General features: G+C 30.9%; 1 protein-coding gene across 1 annotated transcript in view; it reads right to left on the bottom strand.

The window, feature by feature from the left end:
• Positions 1–21602, bottom strand: part of LOC130902258 (synaptic vesicle membrane protein VAT-1 homolog-like) — a 76464-nt gene extending 54862 nt beyond the window's left edge. Inside the window, exon 1 of the mRNA XM_057814240.1 lies at positions 21134–21602. Coding sequence (XP_057670223.1) covers positions 21134–21387 — 254 coding nt within the window. The 5' untranslated portion in view covers positions 21388–21602. The remainder of the gene's footprint in view (positions 1–21133) is intronic.
• Positions 21603–24172: the final 2570 nt, after the last annotated feature.

The following is a 24172-nucleotide window of genomic DNA, read 5'->3' as shown; positions in this document are numbered from 1 at the left end:
CGATAATGCTTTCATAAAATGTACACATAATTTCCAGGGCCTCATATGTGTTCTAATACCAGCTATTTTGCAAATGAATATACGTGACGTGAAAAAAAAATTTGGAAGACTTTTATCGGTTTTATCTAGTTTTTTTGGCCTCCTCAATATCAGACAATGTCACGCAATGTTCCCTTTCAACGCATTTTTTTTTATTTTTGAGAAGAACTGAAGTCATATGGTGCTTAATCTGGTGGATAAAGTAGTTGTAGATGGCAAAAACTCGAACGAAAAGAGACTTGTCACGATGAAGAAGCTGTTAAAATCCTTTTTCAGGTGTCTCTCATTAGCACATCGTTTCGCAAACTGTTTTAACTAACGAGTTTATAATTTTTCCGCAAATTCTCATATCTTTTTGGAATTGAAGGACGTCCCGACAGATTTTGGTCCTTAAATTACACATTTAAGAAGCTAGTAGCACTCGTAAACAGTCTTCAAAGTTACTACAGACATTATTATAAATATGAAATAGATGCAGCGTAGGTAATTGTTGATTTGGAAATTCATTCTTTATATTTTTTATCGCACCTCGTATGATGCACTACCAATGTCATTTGATATGATTTTACCTTAAGTAAAATCAACTTTATCAAAAATTGTCTTTTAACGTAAGGAAAATTTGTTAACGCGTAATTTTCATAATCACACGATAATTATCTAGTTCAAACGAATTTCCAATAAAAATAAATAAACACTGATGAATTTCCAATGATAAAGCAGTTTTCTCTGAATGTGGAAGAAATCACTTTGATGAATCATAAATTACGTGTCTCCCGTTTATCTTTACGGAAAATAACACGGCCAACAATAAAATTCCCATATCAATTCGCACATTAAATTTGAATTCGTGTTAAAAAAGGCATGCGGGTTTTCAACTACATAAACGTGTTCGTTATGGAAATTAGTCACCTCATTCCATGTGAAACAAGCTTCATCCGTGAACAAAATAGTGTTGCTAGAGTTTAAATCTGTTTTACTTCGCCCATTAACAAAACGACAAAAACCTAGTCGCATATCGGGATCATGTTTTTTGTAAAACTGCTGTTTAATGGTACGGATATAACAACTACTCTCTAATTATTTCATCCACGATATCTTTACATTCTTACTGTTCCGCATATATTCGTTTGGTGTACTTCCGCTGAACACATTGTTTAAACTACCACCATAACCAACATTCTCAATTACTCTATCTGATGGGCGTTTCGATAACCGAGTTATCGTTTTCAATTACTGAAACCGTTTACCTTCGGTCTCCGAAGACCTGTGTGTTAGTAATGTGCATTCTGGTTACATGTTCTTGTCAAAAGTATTTTTGATTTAGGTGTCCCAACAAAAAGAAATCGAATAGTGAGAGACCCGGTGATTTATTCGGCCACTCTATTGACCCCTTCTGCCAATCCAAAGTCCTGTAAAATTTTGATTCGAAACGGTCACATGTCTAATGGAATGTCCCGTCGTTCTGGGCAGCTAATGGTCATTTGAACGATTATCATCATGTTCATATACATCAGTAATCATTAGATCGTCTTCAAAAAAATTCAAACAATTTATTTTCAATTGGCAAATGATTGTGCATGTTTTTGCATTGTGAAATATTGAGCCCTTAACTAATTCTGAACGTGGAGTAGGTAGGTAAAGATCGTTCTCGGCGTTCTTAAGTGGATAGTTGTGCAGGGATTTTTCTAGAATTGGAGAAGCATGCTTACGAATTAAGCAAACGGATTCAAAGATGAATAAGAAAGGACGAGTCGATATTTTGAATATTTCAAAGTCCCGGCAATGAGCACTGTTGTTTAATTTGAGTCAATATTCAACAGCTCACTTTTGTAGTTTAAAGATTCGCTCAAATTACTCAAATACCCCAGAAGGAAAGGGCATATCGGATATGCGACTCAATAAGGGCATAATAAACTATTATAGAGCAAAACAGGAAGAACTTAATTTTTTAGATAAAGCGGCAATATGTAACTCCCATTTCAAAGAATTTTCCACAACAAGTCCTAATAATTTTATAGATTCAACGACGTCAATGGTGGTGTTATTTAATAAAAAAGACTGCAATGTATTTTTATATGATAAAACTTTAGTTTTAGAAACGTTGAGACACAGAAGATTACAATCCGTACTACGACTTAAGGGTGATTAGGTCACTAGATTTGCTCCAAGAGAAACTAGTATCGTTTGCAAAAAGACTTAATATTTTACCGCTGATGTCTAGATAGGAACGTTATTGATGAAAAGAAGGAACAAAATACGGCCTAGTACTGAGCATTGAGGCACTCTGCATTCTATTGGATGCAAGAAGGTACCGTTGTATCAATTCTTACAAGCTGACTTCTGTAGGTAAGGTATGGTATGAGTTAAACCATGCCAGAGGTGTTCCACTAAAAATATTATGATTAACACAATCGAAAGCATTAAAAAAAATCGATGGGTAGTAAGTATTTTATATTAGATATTGGATAACGTGGAAGAAGTGCAATTTGTCGATAGTTATGTATCTTCTCCATTATGCAGAGCTATAATTATTGCCATGTTAAGGCAATTTGATAAAATGATTCAATGTGCTTTCGGGCAGACTCGAAAACATTTTTAAGTAAGTCCATCATTACAAGATGAGTATTTATTTTTGATGTCATTAATTGTACTGCTAAAACTAGGGGCGTAAAGAGAAACTACGTAAATTATAGAATATTAGTTTGTCGAAATACATTCTCTCACCTCAACTATATCTACTATAATAAACTGTTTGCATATCCAAACCAAATTCCCTTTGAACAAATGTCATTTGTAAGTTATATATAAAGGAAAATACAATAATTCTTTGCTCCCACCAAACATTAGTGTTTCAGAAGATACATTAAAAAATATGAAGCAGTTTATCTATCTCCGAGAAATATTTCCATTCACATCCGCTGCCCACTATCACAATTTTTTTTAGATCTAAACAACCACATAAAGTGGACATTCAAAAACAAGCAAAGAAAACAAAGCTTCGATTTATTATTCCACAATTATTTTAAATTGAGTGCGGGTAATTGATACAGAAAAAGAAGTTAAGTAATAAGATGAAGACATCGTAAATTATGTTTTCCGGTCAATTCATCGAGAATGAATACCGAAGGGGAGTCTGTTGAGTTCACAACGGATGATTATTAACTAGATTTGATACAAAGTGGCGCATAATATGGAGTATGCTGTGACCAATAAAAATGTGTGTTATGGCTTGCAGGGATATTTCATTTAAAAGTAACTTTGTAATCTACAATTAAATACATCACAAACGCAAGTTTATTAGTTATAATTGTTGTAATTTTTAACGGAATATTTCTAATATCCTGACGATATATACCTACGTCATCTATCGGTGGTTCATCTGTTACATAATTGATTTTTTACTATTCATTAACCAACTAGTGAAATAGTACCGTAAAGTATTTCAAGAAAGTAAATTATTATATTTAAATTATTCCTCCGAGTCTCGTTTTATTTTATTCCTAATTAATTTAATAGAATGTAATGAAATGAACGTAATTCTAATACAAAACTTAGTACAGTCATTTTGAATATGTTCTAAAATTTTCATAAATACAAGTTTCCGGGCTTTTATTGTACACTGTACAGAACAGAACAGGCCCGGTATGAGAGAAATGTGAGGAGTAAAATCTATCGATGAATGACCTCGTTACGTTTTTGGTGCGCATCCTATGATGCGCAACTTTTTAATTTGTCAGTGTCAACATACTTATATTGCTGTCATTGTGAAGTTTTATTATCATTGTGTTCCGCTAAAGTGAACTGAGAGTATTTTCAAATAACTATGGCAGAAAGAGGTGTAGATGATATTGCCGGAACATCTAACAAACACGTGGTTGCAAGGTACGTTATAATTCATGTATTATATGTATTAACATGTGCAATTTGTATTTATTAAATATTTTAATAATTATCGATGTAGTTCATATAAATATATATTTGAAAACAACACATAAAATTAGATAATCAACCCAATATGGATTATCGAGCGCATCCACATAAAATAGAAAATTTCTAACCTAACCAAAAATTAATTTTTTTGTCTATAAATTCTTTCACGTTATTATGATTTATTTTATAAATAATTTTTAAATATTAACAACTCTAGTCAATAATTCGATAATATTATCAGAAAAATCGACAATATTTTTTCATTATAATAATGTTTTTATATAATTTTCTTTCGAAAAGTTATTTTTTAACTTATTTAAATAATTTTCGTGTACTATTTATTATTGTATGTAAAAGATTTAGTGACATAATTATCATTTTATAACCATGTTTGTTAATTATTAAGATATTATATTTTAAATAAAAAATTAATTATAATAATTTAAAAAAAATGTTTATAAAAACCTTTTTTTATCAATTTTCTCAAAGTCGGTTAAAATTTTTATAATTATGCATTTATAAATTTTCTAATTTTTTTTATATTTTTTGACTAGGAAAAAATCTAAACCTCCAAAAACTCCAGCCCAGAAACAATTTTTTTTTGTTATATTTTAATTCCAAAAAATCTCTTCCCGACAAATTTGATCGAAAATACGATTTTAGGTTTTTCCATTAATAAGGGGATCCGAGTTGCGTGTTCTCAATAGTTTGGTTGCAACATTTATATAAAAGTATTGATTGAAAAGTATTCAAGAAGAGAAATGTGGCGAGTTTCAAACATCACGGAAAGCTCCAGAAAAACCAAAATTTCAAAAAGAAAATATTTGAAAGAAGGAGATTCGATGAAAGTACATGCATTCTTCATTAGAAAATAATTTCCGACAACAGATAAAATTCTTGTCACGGTTCTAGATGATAAAAGGATTACCCTGAACAAGTCGAAGCACACTTCGGGAAGTTTCGTTAGAAAAAGCTTTCCAGAAAATGTATTTCAATAAAAAAATGGTATAATCGTGTGGAGAAGAAATTACCTAAGGACTATAAAAGGAATTAAAAGCAAGGAAGAAATAGTTTCAATCAATTTAGACATTTGAGAAGTTGAAAATCAGTAAAATTGCTTAAAATATAATTGAAAATAAAATTTGAAAGTTCCCCATCACTCCTGTGAGTGGATAAAAAAAAATGAGTTTTTCGCGATTTCCAGCAAAACGGTATTTTATCGTAGATCATAAAATTATCTACAAAAAACGTATCAATATATTTTTTCCTGCAAGATATAATGAGAATTCTGAGATATAATGATTCAAAAAATTGTAATCGTCATAATATACACACACGTTTCCACGCTACCTATGAGGTGTGATCATGTTTAATTAGCAGAGAGTTATAACTTCCAAATTCTTCTCATTATGAGTGCATGTAACTAGCGTTAATAAAATGACACCTCGTTGGAATCAAAGGATCCTACACTGTTGGTGATTCAATATAAGAACGAGACCGACTTTTTTGCAACCACATTTAACGCTGCATCACCTTTTGCAGATCCAAAAAAATGTGTTCAGCAGTTTTTCCGGCGCAGGTTTGAACGGGTTCTAATTGTTAACCAACTTCCAGCCCCGGTCTGTAGGATGTAGTTGATAACCAGGCCTCACTTGAAAGATGTTGATGATTAGCAACTAAGGTTGGAGAAAGACAAGCCAATTGAACTTGTTTTTTACTTTTAGCATTTTTAACAAAATATGCATATCGATATTTTTATAAGCAGGTAGTTTTTTTAGGAACTCCGTACATAGAAGAAAGCGAATGCCGATGATTGAATTATTGTTTTTAAAAATTTCAGCACATTGAACTAAATTTTGTTTTTCAAACATTTTGAAAACTGAAAAATGCAGATGTCATGTCACATCTCAGAAACGGTGACTCGTAGGAGGTGTTTATAAGATAAAACTCAAGTTTTTTGCGAAAATTCCATTTTTTCCATACACGAGAATGATGGGGAAACAAATTTTATTCTTTAATTATATTTTAAACAATTCTACTGATTTACAGCTTGATCGGAATTTATGTAGCTTCACTCTTATTTTTTGGTCTAATTTGACCGGACTAAAATATTTTTTATTTAGATGAAACATATCGAAAACAGCTTTTTCGAATAATTTGTAGAATTTGTCTACTAGTTAGTGTACTAGTACCGGTAATGGTACACATCGGCAGTTCAACAGATTTTGTTCAAAGGTGGTTTATTAACTTTTGAATCTACTCGTTCCGGTGACTATCACAAAGACATGGATGCTGATGTTTTTAAAGAATGGTTCGAACAAATAATAGATCTAGTTCCTGTAAAGTAATGGATAATGCAAGTTATCACTCGAGACTTTAGGAAAAATTGCATAACACCAAGTAGATTGAAAAAGGATTACAGATTTGGCTAAAGAATATTAAGTTCCTTTCTGGTTCTCACTGTATTCTCTATGTGCCCTTCATAAAGACAAATTAAAAAAATATAAAATTGCAGAAAATCGTGAAATGTCGGTGGTGAGATCCGTACCATATAATTGGGAACTAAAGCCGATGGTAGGGTCACAGATAGAAGGGGTTTGAAGTTTGAAACAATTATTATTTTAAACGAGTGATGTTGAATAGTTGTTTTTGTATGCTTTGAAGCCTGAAAGATAAGGGTACCTCCGATATATTCATAATATTTATACAAAAATACTCGAGGTATAACTCGAAAAAATATTTCAACTGTCTACTAAAAGAAGTAATACGCGTATTAATTACGAATGCTTCATCATTTTATTACTCTCTTATTTATAAAACCTTGATTCCAATGAATCAAGGACAAAAACTAAACAACAAGCTTAAAATTTGTTAGTGAAGCCCAGAAGTTAATGCTCCCAGAGTAGATGGAGAATTTTATTTATTTTTGCAAACTATTCATTTATTAAGGTACTAAATACAAATATATATTTTTTAATTTTAGCTCTAGTTTTTAAAACTAGCGGTATGAATTTTGTCGATTACGTTATAGTAGAATTTTCATTTTAACGAATTTCGAATTCTATTCCATCAAGCATGAATCAATCAAGCAATTAAATAAATAAACACGCTTAGTTTTCAGATCATGTTTATTGTAAAATGATTCAGTTTCGAAGCTTATTTTATGCTAATTAGCAGACTAAGAAAAAAAATCAACTGTGTATTCTAGATACACAATCAAATATACACACATTCTATCCTCAATATCCTAGGTTCTAATATAGCTACAGAGTTCGTTTTGGCTTAAGAACACTCGCTGAAACACTTTCTTTCTTTTGAGTTTTTGAACACTTAAATCGGTTGAGTTGGAGAGGAGCTAGGCGCGGACATTCAATGTGGAGTTATGGATTTTTGTAGGTTTTTGACAATTTTTCTACATTCAAAGATCTATATCCCAGGTTCTAATATAGCTACAGAGTTCGTTTTGGCTTAAGAACACTCGCTGAAACACCTTCTTTCTTTTGAGTTTTTGAACACTTAAATCGGTTGAGTTGGAGAGGAGCTAGGCGCGGACATTCAATGTGGAGTTATGGATTTTTGTAGGTTTTTGGCAATTTTTCTACATTCAAAGATCTATATCTCAGGTTCTAATATAGCTACAGAGTTCGTTTCGGTTCAAGAACACTCGCTGAAACACCTTCCTTCTTTTGAGTTTTCGAACACTTAAATCGGTTGAGTTGGAGAGGAGCTAGGCGCGGACTTTCAATGTCGAGTTTTGGATTTTTATAGGTTTTTGGCAATTTCTCTACATTCAAAGATCTATATCCCAGGTTCTAATATAGCTACAGAGTTCGTTTTGGTTCAAGAACACTCGCTGAAACACCTTCTTTCTTTTGGGTTTTCGAACACTTAAATCGGTTGAGTTGGAGAGGAGCTAGGCGCGGACATTCAATGTGGAGTTATGGATTTTTGTAGGTTTTTGGCAATTTTTCTACATTCAAAGATCTATATCTCAGGTTCTAATATAGCTACAGAGTTCGTTTCGGTTCAAGAACACTCGCTGAAACACCTTCCTTCTTTTGAGTTTTCGAACACTTAAATCGGTTGAGTTGGAGAGGAGCTAGGCGCGGACATTCAATGTGGAGTTATGGATTTTTGTAGGTTTTTGGCAATTTTTCTACATTCAAAGATCTATATCTCAGGTTCTAATATAGCTACAGAGTTCGTTTCGGTTCAAGAACACTCGCTGAAACACCTTCCTTCTTTTGAGTTTTCGAACACTTAAATCGGTTGAGTTGGAGAGGAGCTAGGCGCGGACTTTCAATGTCGAGTTTTGGATTTTTATAGGTTTTTGGCAATTTCTCTACATTCAAAGATCTATATCCCAGGTTCTAATATAGCTACAGAGTTCGTTTTGGCTTAAGAACACTCGCTGAAACACTTTCTTTCTTTTGAGTTTTTGAACACTTGAATCGGTTGAGTTGGAGAGGAGCTGGGCGCGGACATTCAATGTGGAGTTATGGATTTTTGTAGGTTTTTGGCAATTTCTCTACATTCAAAGATCTATATCCCAGGTTCTAATATAGCTACAGAGTTCGTTTTGGCTTAAGAACACTCGCTGAAACACCTTCTTTCTTTTGAGTTTTTGAACATTTAAATCGGTTGAGTTGGAGAGGAGCTGGGCGCGGACATTCAATGTGGAGTTATGGATTTTTGTAGGTTTTTGGCAATTTCTCTACATTTAAAGATCTATATCTCAGGTTCTAATATAGCTACAGAGTTCGTTTCGGTTCAAGAACACTCGCTGAAACACGTTCTTTCTTTTGAGTTTTTGAACACTTAAATCGGTTGAGTTGGAGAGGAGCTAGGCGCGGACATTCAATGTGGAGTTATGGATTTTTGTAGGTTTTTGGCAATTTTTCTACATTCAAAGATCTATATCTCAGGTTCTAATATAGCTACAGAGTTCGTTTCGGTTCAAGAACACTCGCTGAAACACCTTCCTTCTTTTGAGTTTTCGAACACTTAAATCGGTTGAGTTGGAGAGGAGCTAGGCGCGGACTTTCAATGTCGAGTTTTGGATTTTTATAGGTTTTTGGCAATTTCTCTACATTCAAAGATCTATATCCCAGGTTCTAATATAGCTACAGAGTTCGTTTTGGCTTAAGAACACTCGCTGAAACACTTTCTTTCTTTTGAGTTTTTGAACACTTGAATCGGTTGAGTTGGAGAGGAGCTGGGCGCGGACATTCAATGTGGAGTTATGGATTTTTGTAGGTTTTTGGCAATTTCTCTACATTCAAAGATCTATATCCCAGGTTCTAATATAGCTACAGAGTTCGTTTTGGCTTAAGAACACTCGCTGAAACACCTTCTTTCTTTTGAGTTTTTGAACATTTAAATCGGTTGAGTTGGAGAGGAGCTGGGCGCGGACATTCAATGTGGAGTTATGGATTTATGTAGGTTTTTGACAATTTTTCTACATTCAAAGATCTATATCCCAGGTTCTAATATAGCTACAGAGTTCGTTTTGGCTTAAGAACACTCGCTGAAACACGTTCTTTCTTTTGAGTTTTTGAACACTTAAATCGGTTGAGTTGGAGAGGAGCTAGGCGCGGACTTTCAATGTCGAGTTTTGGATTTTTATAGGTTTTTGGCAATTTCTCTACATTCAAAGATCTATATCCCAGGTTCTAATATAGCTACAGAGTTCGTTTTGGCTTAAGAACACTCGCTGAAACACCTTCTTTCTTTTGAGTTTTTGAACACTTAAATCGGTTGAGTTGGAGAGGAGCTAGGCGCGGACATTCAATGTGGAGTTATGGATTTTTGTAGGTTTTTGGCAATTTCTCTACATTCAAAGATCTATATCCCAGGTTCTAATATAGCTACAGAGTTCGTTTTGGCTTAAGAACACTCGCTGAAACACCTTCTTTCTTTTGAGTTTTTGAACACTTAAATCGGTTGAGTTGGAGAGGAGCTGGGCGCGGACATTCAATGTGGAGTTATGGATTTTTGTAGGTTTTTGACAATTTTTCTACATTCAAAGATCTATATCCCAGGTTCTAATATAGCTACAGAGTTCGTTCTTTTCTATTATAATGATTTCTGATACTTATTTAATGGATTCGATGCGAGCGAAGCCGCGGGTAAAAGCTAGTAATATATAAAGATAAAGCTTGTAGATTAAATTCAAATAATAATTTCATGTCAGGAATAAAACGAATTAAAATTTATCGTTATTTGGATATGATTAGTTCGAATATACTGACTAAATTTGTGAAAAAAAGAGTACAGAAAGACCAAGAATTAATGAAGCGATGGTTGAACAAGTACAAAAATCATTCAAATTTATCCCAAATAAATCCCTTATAGCGGGGCTACTTGTGAATTACTAATTTTTCTGATAACTACTCGGAAAGTTTAAGAAGTCGCTTACAACTCTACTTCCTTATCGTTTGCAGTTCTTGCAGGCTGTAAAACCTACAGACCATGGCCAAATTCACTATTGATGGCAGTTAAATTTTTTTGGATTTACGGTTTACGCGATGGGAGAAATGTGAATTAAATATTTTGTGCCATATTTCGGCGAAAGTGTATAAACTTTCTTTTTGGAGAAACAACTGGTACTTCTTATTTTGATATTCTGCAGCTATAATACTTTCCTCAGTTTGAAGAAGATAAGATAATTTGTTCAAAAAAATAATGCGCCATAATATATGGAAGTACGATGTAAATTCTACCATTGAGGGTTCATGAAAGATTGGGTGTATATACCTCCACTACCAACTGACCTTTCCAGATCAAGAAACGGGATTAAAGTAGATGTTGCAAGAACTACTTATGAAACACTGTTCAACTTTTGGGAAGAATTCTCATATTATCTGATGAAAACTCTAAACTTTTATGAAATTGTTTGAGATGTTCTTTCATACATACAAATTATGATAAGTAGTAACAAGGTCTAGGAAGAAAGTTGCCAAATTATTATTAACGAAATTGAAACTAAATATATGGTTATAGTACAAACACGGTAAGAATAAGGAAAATTAATAATCGTGGAGAGTAGTTTTCAAGCAACACGTCTTCGAAAGAGAGGAGAATTTTTGAGTTTAGTAGTAATCGTTGTAGAATGGCTCAGAACTTTAATGAGATCAAAAAATGTTTCAAGAACGATAAATCTAATACACGGCAACCTATACTTGTTACTGATAGGTACTCAATCAAATCCAGAAACAACTGGTGAAAAACTGAAAAAGGAACTGTGAACTACCACAAATATAACCAATTAGAAAGACATAACGAGAAATAGAAGGCAGTGGGAAGAATAGTTAAAAAAGTTCTAGTATAAACAACTAGTATTTAGCTCTAGATCTACATGTGCTATATGAAAATTGGTTGGTATACACGAGCAATATCTTTCTCCTTTCACACTTCTAATGTCACAAGCTGTTTTAACACAAATATTTTCTGTCCTTACTTGTCAAAATTCAAATTTTTATATAAGAAAGGGAATATATTGATCTTATGAATGTCTTTTGGGCGTTCAAACACCTTATAATCTGAACTGAAGACAACTCAGCACTCTTCTATCTGGTATTAAAATATAATTACTCCTTTTACCTTTATTATTCTATAACTCTAAAAAAATTGAAAACGTCAAAATCAACTTTAATTAATGTTTGCATAATCTAATATTAATATAATAATAATAATAATAATAATAATAAGAACAACATATACAAAATATAATTACATTGTTTTGGCCATTTGTAGAGAGACTTATTTTTTATATTTTTGACAAAAATAAGGTCGAAATGACTATTTCTATTGAAATTTATTTCAAAATTCGAGAAAACAGCTATTGAAAAATAAAAATTGCATTAAGAAGCACAAAATCATTCCGTAAAAATGAAATATTTAACTTTCAAAATAAGTTTAAAAACGTCAAATATAAAACAAAAAATATATTCATAAAAGATTCAAATACATAACAGTGAGAAAGCCATCCATAATTAAAAAAACTGCCTAATTTTAGAGATATCAAATCCTGGTTATGCTACGGTTAAAACTGATTTTATTTTGAAACTTGCTAATAAAAGTGATTGTTCTGGGGTTGGTTGTGACAATCACACACCAAAGTGTACACTTTTTAATAGATATTCCGACTACTTATGTATTCAAATTTTTTCTCTTTAAACAAAAATATCAAATTCATAAAATTCAAGAACCAATAAAGACGTAGACGTCGAATCAAGACGATTTATCAAGAAAACCATATAAAGAGAAGTTCGAGAATCTAAAAAAGTTGAAGAAATTTATATATAAATAAATATATAACATGATTCATTAGCAATATGCGTATTATTTTTTTTATGTTTGTGTTTACATATATCCGAGGTCAATTAACTGATATTACTAAGAATTGTTATCATTCATAATGGTTTATTTTGCTTCATACAAATGATAATGGAGGGAACTTGAATTAACTATTTCAAAAGGTTTTACTATTTATTTATATATAGGTGATTCCGTTCTAACTGTGATTTTTTGTATTCAAAATTTCAAGATTTTAAAATTTAACTTTTCTAACTTTTTTATGCATATTATTCATCTATTTTACTGTAAAAATAAAACTCTAAGAGGAATTTACTACAACTTCAAAGTATCACGAGCAAGACACAAATGTCGGATTTTGAGTTCCACGGTACTGACTCATTTATCCACGGTACTGACATGGTAACTTAAGATATTAAACAACAAGTGCATCAATTTTTCTCAGTTTGATCATAAACATTAGAATTTATAAGGTAATTAGTTTAAATCATTTGTTACGACAAAAAAAATTAATAATTTATCGGTAAATTCTAGGAATGGACATGACACGGTACTGACATGGTAACTTAAGATATTAAACAACAAGTGCATCAATTTTCCTCAGTTTGATCATAAACATTAGAATTTATAAGGTAATTAGTTTAAATCATTTGTTACGACAAAAAAAATTAATAATTTATCGGTAAATTCTAGGAATGGACATGACACGGTACTGACATTCAAGTGATGTAGTATAAGTTTTCTTTAAGTGGCAAGTTATATTGTATAAAAATAATGTTTAAATATCTTAAGAATTATTCAATTAACACAAAATTTTTATTAATTGATTATTAATTAATTACTAGTACAAAAAAACAATACAGGACATTGAATATCACAGTTATAATGGAATCACCCATATAGCCTTATGAGCAGCTAATCGTTTTTATATTATAAGATTTTGGTCAGTATATAGGATGTGATTAATTAGTGTAATTAAATTCAGTGCCACCTTTGTCCTTTGAGATGTCAATTTGAAAATTCCATCATTAGTTTTCACATTTTAAAATCATTTATAAACTTTCAAGGTGTGCCATATCAAAGTTACATTTTCTTAAATTGAAAATCCTATATTTTATTGCATATGTGGAATCAACTTGACTTCCACATCACATATCATATAAGGGGTTTTCCAATAAGAGGTGTTATTTTGATATTCAAAGAAAAATGCCATTTTTTGAGATAAATGATCGGATGTTTATTTCATTATAAAGAGGAAGGTATGCCGTTAATAATGGAACCAAATGGCCGCCACGACTGCGCTTACAGGACCATATCCTTTTCATGAAATTTTCCGTAACCAAATTGCAAAGCGGCTGCCCTATGTCCTCGATAGCCTCACGAATTCCATCTTTGAGGTCTTGAATCGATGCTGGACTGTTGGCGTAGACCTTATCTTTCACGTGGTCCGAAAGGAAAAAGTCGCAAGGTGCTAAATCACAAGAGATATCACGGTCCTGAAATTTTTTCCGTAAAATATCGATGGTTTCGTTGCTTGTGTGGAACGTAGCGTCGTCTTGTTGAAAAAATCATTGATCATCTCTCGATAGCGCAATCCATTCACCGTAACTGTCGTTCCAGCCTCATTTTCGAAAAAGTAAGGTCCAATGACACCGCCAGACCATAAACCGCACCAAACAGTCACGCGTTCAAGACGGAGAGGATTTTCAACAATAACTCTTGGGTTTTCCGAGCCCCAGATTCGACAATTTTGTTTATTGACGTAACCACCAAGATGGAAATGGGCCTCATCACATTTTTCGATGAAATTCCAGATCATTTTCATGCATTTCAAGGACCCAATCAGCAAAGACACGACGTTGTTGATGATCTGCCGGCTTGAGTTTTTGTGTTAACTGAACTTTATAGGCCTTAAGACCCAAGTCTTTATGCAAAATACGGTGTGTAATGACGTTTGTGGAATGGCTAATTCCAAAGAACGACGAGGAATGGACAAACCTGGGTTTTCTTCAACATTTTGGCCTACAGCAGCAATATTCTCAGTTATTCTTGAGCGACGTGCACGGGTTTTATTCTTCACATCACTAACTTGTCCCAACAGCTCAAATTTTTCCACCAATTTTTGTATTGCGGTCCGAGAAGGTGCTTCACGTCGACCCAAAAATGTTTTAATTTTACGAACCGTCTCTGCCAAACTTTTACCATTTTTATAGTGAATTTTAATAATTTCAATACGTTGTTGAAGCGTGTATCGTTCCATTTTCATTAATGGCGTAGTTTCTACTTGTCAAATGTCAAAAAATGACAGCTTCAAAAGGGACATTTATCGAAATAGCGGGCTGTTCAAAATAACACCTCTTATTGGAAATATGAAGTGTTCTACGTTTTATTTAAAAAGATAAAACCAATTTTTCATAAAAATCGTAACATGTTTAATACCACCTACACAATGTAAGAGATATTATTTATTTCGTTAATATTCATTGAATCTGATACGGGATGAATTAAAAAACTAATACATCATTTTCTCGTCTTTTTCTTAACGAATCACCCTGTATTTTATATGAGTATCGAAAAGTATGACCAACATACTTCTATTTTTTCAAGGATTCTTCATACCTTAAATCATCAGTCCTTGAGATATTTTGATTTTTTCTGGGCAAAACAATAATTATGTACGTATATCTAATCATTTAACTATTATTATTTTTGTGTATTGGCTATGATAATAATGATGTCAAATCCTGACATTTTATCATTGCTGTTTAGTATGTAGAGGGTTAATTGCAAGTACAAAGAAAAAATTAGTATATTACGAATAACTTACAGGAACGAGCTTATTCCAAATATGCAATAAAATATAGGGTTTTCAATTTAAGAAAATGTAACTTTGATATGACACACCCTGTAAGATTGTAAGTAATTTTAAAATGTTAAGACTAAGGATCGATACAATCCCTCAAATTTTCAAATTGATATGTCAAAGGACAAAGGAGGCATTGAACTCTATCACACTAATCAATCACCCTGTACAAAAATAATAAGAATATGCTTGTATTTTGATTTCATTTCGGTTTCCTTCTTAATATTAACAAATAATCAACGCTAGTTGCAAGCTCCATTATTATATGTTCGTATATTCAACAATAAACATGAAAATATTATATTTTTTTGTATTCGATTCGAACCTACACCGATGACAAGTTGGAAGTAATTATGACCGACTTAATCTATTATTCATATTCCCTTTTTTATATTAAAAGATATCTAAATCTAAATGGTCTTTTTCTTCAAAAATCCCAACGGTTGACTGCTAATTGTGAAGTATTAGTTAGTATTTACCGAATACATATTTACAAATGAAACAGAAATAACCGAGGATTTACTTCTTAAATTTGTGTTATCTGGAGACTAACGTTAACCGAAGAATAACTACAAGTGAAGAAAACTTTATATTATAAGCATAATTCGAACAGTCGATTCCCCACTCACATTGACAATTTTCTACTGCGCCGGTATAGGAGACAGTCAGTTTCTCAAGTAGCGTTTCCGTTTTCAATTAGTCTATTATCATCGGTTCTGAATAAGCATGCAAAATATTTAAACCATTAGACGTTTTAATATAAAAAAAACGTGTTCAATATCGAAAGTTTTATCAATATTAATGGAAATGAAAGAGACAATATTGCAACTATTTTGAAATATATTCGAAAGAAGAAATAACATGAAAAAAATTAAACAATTGGACAATCAATGCTCGATGTTATTAAAATTTCACTATCGCGCCGTATGATAGCGGTTTCATTTATACTTATGGAGAATTTACGATTGTAAATTATGGAGATAAAAGAAATTCAAAACATGGATATGGTGAAACAAAGATATTATTTTTGTTATTTAAAAGTGTAATTAACAGAAATAAAAATATATTGATATCATACCAATATATGTTTTAATTTTATTCATAATAACTTCTACTACTCTGTGTGTCACTAATAGTTTCATTAAACAATAAATTTATTCTCACAGTTATCGGTAGGAAAATCTATTTGCCACAAACTAATTTAATTTTTTCCCGTAATATATGTTTCTCCATATCTACAATATTTCCAAGATCTAAAAATTTCTATTTAGCATTGCTACTTATCTTTTTAAATTCGTCCAAATGGGATTTAACTATAATCTGGCCGCTCATTACAGAGAGTAATCACGTGCATAGCGCGTGAGAGAGAAAATGTAAGCCTGAATCACACCATACACAACATTTTTATTTGAATTTTAAATACTTTATTTTAATATCAAATCATATAAATAATATTTTTATTTATTAATTGCATAGCAGTTTCGGAAGAGAAAACGCGAGGACAGCGTGGATTTTTAAAGCAGGAAAATTCTTTAAGAAAATTAATTATAAAAAAAAATATTATTGCTCCCCTGCCATGGTATAAAATAATTTGCATGTATTTGATAGAAAATTTCTTTCGTCTTACTTTACAATAAAAGTTTTTGTTGTAATAAAATCACTTCAATTTTTTAAACATAATACAGATGAAGTAGAGATAAAATAAGTTCGAAATCAGAGCATTTGAAGCTTGTTTGCCAGATATTTTCAACCATTTTTAAGTCCACAAACCAAAATAAAGGGAACGAACTAAATAAAAAAACTATGTCACTTATGAAGGAGAAATTTTCTCCCTCAACGTACACTTTGGGTTTCTCTGACTATCCCAGTTAAAAAAACTGATTTGCGAAATATTTTTCGTCTGAATAGGAAATGGAACATCACTTTATATAGTGAAGTTGCGGAAATCATAGTTCTGAAGACTGTGCCGAGTCGGAGCCAAAAATGAAGTTCTTTGATGATTTATGGATAGAAGGATGAGGATCGAAAACCTAGGCATTGACCTACATAATTTTATCAATTCTCCGAAAACTCATCGCCTAACTTAACCTTACCCTAGACACATTCTTATCCCTAAACACAATATTGTCCAAACCTATTTAAAACTTTGTTGCATATTAAACTGAATTATTAATAAATTTCTAAAGATAAACACTGAATACAAGTAAAATGGTCCCGGTGAAAGTCCCAAATTGGTAAAACGTTATAAAAATTGTCAAATAAGTTTTTTTATTGTTGTAAAACAATTGATTACTCTACTAAATTAATTTTATGATTGTGCTTGCTTCTAAATTACCATCTAAGCATGCTGTCGTAGGAGCACAACATTATTTGAACTTGTTACACAATAATTTAAAGTATATCCTTCATGGTAATCCAAATATATGAGTCTTAGATTTCATTATTTTTGAAATAGTGAAAAAAAAATTCATCAGTCTGATTTATTAATCTAAAAATAAATAATAAATTATCTCCACTCAATATGTAGACAGTAGAAATAGTTTCAATCAAAATTTCAAAATTAAACTAAAATAACACTTGTCTTTCATATATAGCCATTATTATCTTTAATAGATTCCGGTAATTAAAATATTTTTACAATGAAATGTGTCAAGGTATGAATTCTAAAAGCAGGATACTTCTTTAACCGACTTGTTTTTTAATATATTCAATCACACTGATAATTTTATACACTTTTTTGGACACATAATTAAGATATGCAAGGTAAAAAATTTATGTGAAAACTGGGATGAATAAATTAAGCTCAAAGTATTCTACATAGATATAGAAAGATAGATTGTTGAATGATATCTAGTTTCAACATTGAGGTAAATAAATATTTACGTTCAGAACAAATAAAATGTCGTTAGAATTTCCTTATAATAAGATACACTTACACAAAGGTAAAATTACAGTATACATTTATCAGTTATCTGATATATAGTTCAACAAAACACATTTAAAAAGCTGAACCAATGATCCATAATGTTAAATCTAATATTTCCTCTGAGATAGAAATGTCAATACCAGACATACAAGACTGTTTACACTACCACTACTCCAACATTCACAATTACAATGCCTGACGCCAGTTTTGATAACCAAGTTATCATCTTCAGAGACTGAAGATAAAGTTAGTTTCTGAAGACGTAACTTGGTTATCGAAACTCGAGTCAGTCAATTGTAATTGTGAATGTTGGTAGTGGTAGTTTAAACAGTGTGTTCAGTATGAATGTTACTAACGATTCCAAAAATTCCAACTTAGATGCCAGACTGAAGAATAATATCTTAAGATACATGACACCAATGCCAAATAAATTCCTATACATTCAAAATATCGGAATTAAGAGACAGTTGACAACAAATAATAAAATGCAGTCAGTCAATTCAGTACAACATATTTATGTTATATATCAAACCAACAATCATTGTGATACTTGCTATAAAATTCATATAAAATTTCATGTTTGGCGATTTCCTAAAAAATAAAGTTTTTGTTATGACTAAACTAACAATGGAATTGTTTGTGTATATTCGCATGTTAATGTCAGTGTTCATCATTTATTAAAAAATTATCAATTTTCTCCAAAAAATGAAAATTTGGTTGATACGCAGTTGTTGAATTAATGCCTGAAAAGTCTAAAATCGAGGTTGGTTGGAAAAAGTCTTGAACATGAAAAGAAAATTTTCTTAGGCATAAACATTCTAGTTTAGTACATCAGATTGCTATTCCAAAACTAAATTCCAATTCTTACAAAACACATAAATTCAGAATTCGGTAATTATACACTTTCACGGTCACCTGGTTTTTTGGCTCTAGAAAATCGAAAAATGGATGGATTTTAATTTAATGATCTTGGTCTCAAAATGCTCCATTTTACGGCGGATCTATAAAAAAAATTAGTAGAAATAGCTGGAATGAAAATTTCTCATAGTTTTACTGTTTTAAATCGTAAAAAAAAACGGTTTTGCAAAATAATCCTTTACAAAAAATTATCTCATTATCAGATAAAGTTCTTATATTTTTTTGGTATTCTACATAAATTAATAAACAATTTAAAAAAAATCCAAAAAGAATCATTTTTCCAGTTTTTATAGCTTAAAATGAAATCGATGAAAAACAATCAATTTTCGTAAATAGTTTCGTACTATATTCTATATAATCCGCCGTAAAATGGAACATTTTGAGACCAAGATCATTAAAATCCCATTTTTCGATTTTCTATAGCCAACCTAACCTAACCTAACCAAAAAACCAGGTGACTGTGAAAGTGTATAATTACCGAATAGGTAAAACTATGAGAAATTTTCATTCCAGCTATTTCTACTAATTTTTTTTTATAAATCCGCCGTAAAATGGAACATTTTGAGACCAAGATCATTAAAATCCATCCATTTTTCGATTTTCTAGAGCCAAAAAACCAGGTGACCGTGAAAGTGTATAATTACCCAGAATTCTGACTAAAGGTATTGCCTACAACATTTACAAGAGGAATAGAATGAAAAATATTTGCTATAAAAAGTGTCAATCAATTACTCTACTCTACTAAAAAAGATTTTACAATTAGATATAAAATTTTTTGGTAATAAAATAACATCTAAACATTCTTTAGAAGAAAATTCACTTATAATTTGTCTTGTTCAATGTTATTAATGCTTATTAGCAATTAATATTCTAGTTATAAATTGCTTTCAGAACCATCAACAAAATCTAACAAAGACATCGAACATGTTTTGTTACAAACACAAACTAAAATTATCAAGCTGACAAAATTGAATCCACGAAAAATTATGTTGAAAAATATGGCCGATTTCTTATTTTTTGCCAGTTCTGTAAGCAAAAGAGCGATATCAATCAGTAAATAAATTCAAAGTAATTTTAAATGCATTCAAAATTATCTGTGAAACTCAATTTCAAAATAATTTTCTCAAAAATCGATTTTGTTTCTATTGTGTGGCTAGCTCTATAGGCAATTATAATAGCAGACTTCAAAACTAGATAATTATTACAATGTTACTTCAAAGGCATTTTTATAACAAAATTTTATCATAAGAAATGAAATTAATGTTTCGGTAACTGATCATCGATGAATTGTTCCATATGGAACGACTTGATAAATTATTTGTAAGCTTTTTTCTATCTTAATGTGAAATTTGTACATATTGATTTCGTTTCTGCGGAATGGTATAAAGCAACAAATTAATTCCTTTGCAATCAATTACCGACAAATTTGTTTTCGCTAAATTCTCATTGCTAGCTTTCTAATGCTTAAAATATAAGCATTTCAAACAATTTCTTAAAAACAAAATTTCAATTAGTCTTATCCATCCGCAAAAAGTAATATTGATAAGAACCAATTATTAATAGTTGCTATTAAAAGAAATTCTACTTAGTCATCAACAATTTTTCATATTTTTAATTAGGAATTATAAAATTTTTATTACTTTGGCTTCTGTCATGGGACACACCCACTGAAATTGATGTACTTTATACTGTAATTGTGAAAATATGTAGTTTTTAAGTATGGTGCCAACTGAAAATCAAGAATTTTTTTTAAATTACATTAAATTGATCTGAATTTATACAATCACATGAAAATTTTATTTTTTCATTTTATTTCATGAAATTATTTTTTTTGGTAAAAAAATTGGTACGAAAAAATAAAACAATATTGTACACGTATCATAAAAACATAGTTATTCTATTAATACCATCTAAATCGCAAAACATATTTAAACTTTTTAAACAATTGATATCTTAGTACAGAATATTGTTGGCAATAAATAATAAACATACATTTTTTATTCATTTTGAAAATAGATATTTATAAAAACAACCTTAAAAACTTTTTCAATCAGTTTTTATAACATTCCAAACAAAAACTACCGATATGAAAAAGTTATCAAATACCGGCAAAAATCAATGAATTAAAAACATGAGCTTACCATGCTTTGACTCTGATTAAAACTTCGCCTTCGTTTACAGTTGGCTCTGGTTTCTTCAGAATCTTGACAGATTTCAAGCCACCAAATCCAGTTAAAACAACAGCTCTCATTTCTTTCGGGGCTTCTTTTTCATTCTCGGCAACAGGTTCGACTTCCCCGTTTCCATTTTCTTTCACATCTTCAGAGGCGTTTTCCTTTTTTTCAGTTTTTGGTTCTTCAACGGTAGCGTTAGTAGATGCTTCTTGCTCAGACATGTTAAATTTTATTTCACACGCGAATAACTGAGAATTTTATGCCACTTGATTACGATTTAGTCTGCCTTCTGTCGTACTGTCCTCCCTGGCGTGTAAATGGCAAATGTAACAGGTGCTCTCTGTCTGGCCTCGACTGGGCTGTAATCTATAGGGCGCGTCTTGCGGATGCGCAAGCGCAATTACCAAATAAAATAAAACAACCCTTAATATGCGTCGCATAGTCACGGTAGCTGTAGGAGTGCGTTGGGAAAAATCGTGCAGGTCCGTAGTAGAAATGTTTAATAGTTTATATTTCTTTAAATAAACATTATTATATTCATTCTTATGACAAAGAAAACTGAACTTACAATTAAACTGTTTTGGCTTTAATTTGATCAATTGAAAATAACTAATAAATTACATAATAATGTAAAAATAAAAGTCTATTATGGTTAGTAACTATTAGCTTAAATTCAATTTGCTCTTTTATTGTCTTGTCAGGATCACTGCTAACCAAATGACATGTAATTAATACTGGAAACACAAATTAATTCTTGCTTCATCCTTAATTTTTAAATTTGCTCTTTAACCCTTTTTTTTAGGAGTATGAGTAATTATTTCTGTAAAAGACTACATTTTGTTGAATGTTATTGAACTACATATACGAGTAATGTGCATCTGTAGCGTAATTTCAAGGTAAAGGACGCATATTTTTAGTAGTACACTGTACTTAATATGCATATTATATTAGAGGCGAATTATACTAGAGATGCATCTAGGACGCAAGTTGACGAAGAGGCACATTCAATATTTATTATTGAAAGAACTAGTTAAAATTTAGAATACAGGGTGATCCAAAATTAATTTGTAGTATTGACAGTTCGTTCAAATTACGAAGTTCAGATTTTAGCAATTATTATACAACATAAAAATAATTACTTATCTCATTTTCCACGTATAAAGAGAATATAATGTGAATTTCTTATTTCAAATCAATAATTGATTGCGAAATATATGTAAAATATGTTGCCTATACGGTTTATTGAGATTATTCTTTTTGTGTTTCATTCCATATTTTTTTGGTTGAACTTTAGAAATATTTTTTGTACTTGTGGGTACAAAATAATGAGTATCTAACATAATATGCTATTGATGTGAGCCTTAAAAGATTACAATACTTTGAATTGGTAAATCCAATCATATAATAATATTTATTCTAGATGTTAAGTTTTAAAAATTTAAATATCTGTGTACGATTTAAATTTTTTTTATTAGATTAATTTCAATATATTTTTACCTAAAAATGATCTTGATTACACAAAATCTAAGAAATAAGTATGTAAAAGATATTCTTAAGTTCAAACATACGCCCAAGTGTGAAGTTATGCACTATAATGAACGTTTCACATTAAAGGATAATGAATATTTATGCTTTAGGAAAAGTGAGAATATAGAATGTGACACTGACACAGTACACTAAAGCTATCAAAACTAATAGGAATAAATGTTCTAAGGGATTCAATACCTACCTTTAATGTTTGATTTTGTTTCGTTGAAGAAAGTTTTATTCCTTCATATAGACTATTATCTTGGATTCATTAAATGTCAATATTTAAGTATTACTACTAACAAATACTAATGGGTGTAGATCTACCATTATGAAATTTGTGAACCGAATTCTAGTGTGTCTACCTCTACCCTCGTTATATTTTATTCACAGAAATATCAATGCTGTCAAAGATGTATTTAAGCAAAAAAATAATTATTCAATAGGTAATACAAAAAATGAAAAGTCACAAATATTAACGAAATTAAACATTCAACTTATTGACAGAAATCACAAAACCACTTCTTAGCTTTTGCTTCTTTCACGTCTAGTCCAGTGCATGCAACACGAGCCCATTTTCCACATTTGGCACACATATACCTAAGTTCATTATTTTTTCATGCGTCGTCACATATAATGCAATTACTTTCATTATCAGTATTTCCAGTTCGTCTCCAGGGTCTATTGTCTGAACTTCACAAGATGATTCTGAAGATGAGCTAAACACCTTTTGCTTAATGGTTTTTCATTTCACTTTTTGGCGGTTTATTATCTTCAGTTTAACACTTCTGGATTTTTCTTCTTTTGCTGATTGAATTAATTTTTTTTTGTCTGTCTTTTTCCATTTTCTCTTTTTGTATGACTTCCAAAGCTTTTTTAACCGGCGTCCAGGAAATTATTAGAGAAGGCTATTTTTTTCTTTTACATTTATTTTTTACTTCAGCTACAGCTAATGGAGGTCCAGTTCCGTTGTTATTATAGAAAGGTTAAAACTATACTGGGTTCATCTGACAGTATACGTAGGGGTAGTAAAGTAAAACATTAATGCCGATTGGTAAATAGAAACCGGCAGTGAAATCGTTTTGTTTATAATCAAGTCAATTGAACGGAGCGGATTAGTAAAAAAAAGTATCCGATGAATTTGAATAAACTATAAAAAGGAATATTTAATTATATGTTGTGATAAGTTAATTATTATAGTGTATAAGTATATAGTGTATAGTAGTATAAGAATGTGAATAAATTAAGTAAGGGATAGTGTGTATAAATTCACACCACCGTTAAAAATAGTTTGAATAAATTAGAAAAGCATTACAATTGATTAGATTTGAATAATAGTTCAAATTACATATACTTAGTATAGTAGAGTTCGATAATTCTAATCAAAATAATTGTTTGGGTTTCTAATAATGCCTGTTACTGAACTCAAACAAGAATTATATACTGTAATATATAGTATTTGTGTTTTTCTTGTAACTT

This window comes from Diorhabda carinulata, chromosome X (assembly GCF_026250575.1).
Source record: "Diorhabda carinulata isolate Delta chromosome X, icDioCari1.1, whole genome shotgun sequence".
Taxonomy (NCBI): Eukaryota; Metazoa; Arthropoda; class Insecta; order Coleoptera; family Chrysomelidae; genus Diorhabda; species Diorhabda carinulata.
This window is presented reverse-complemented; position numbering and strand designations above follow the sequence as displayed.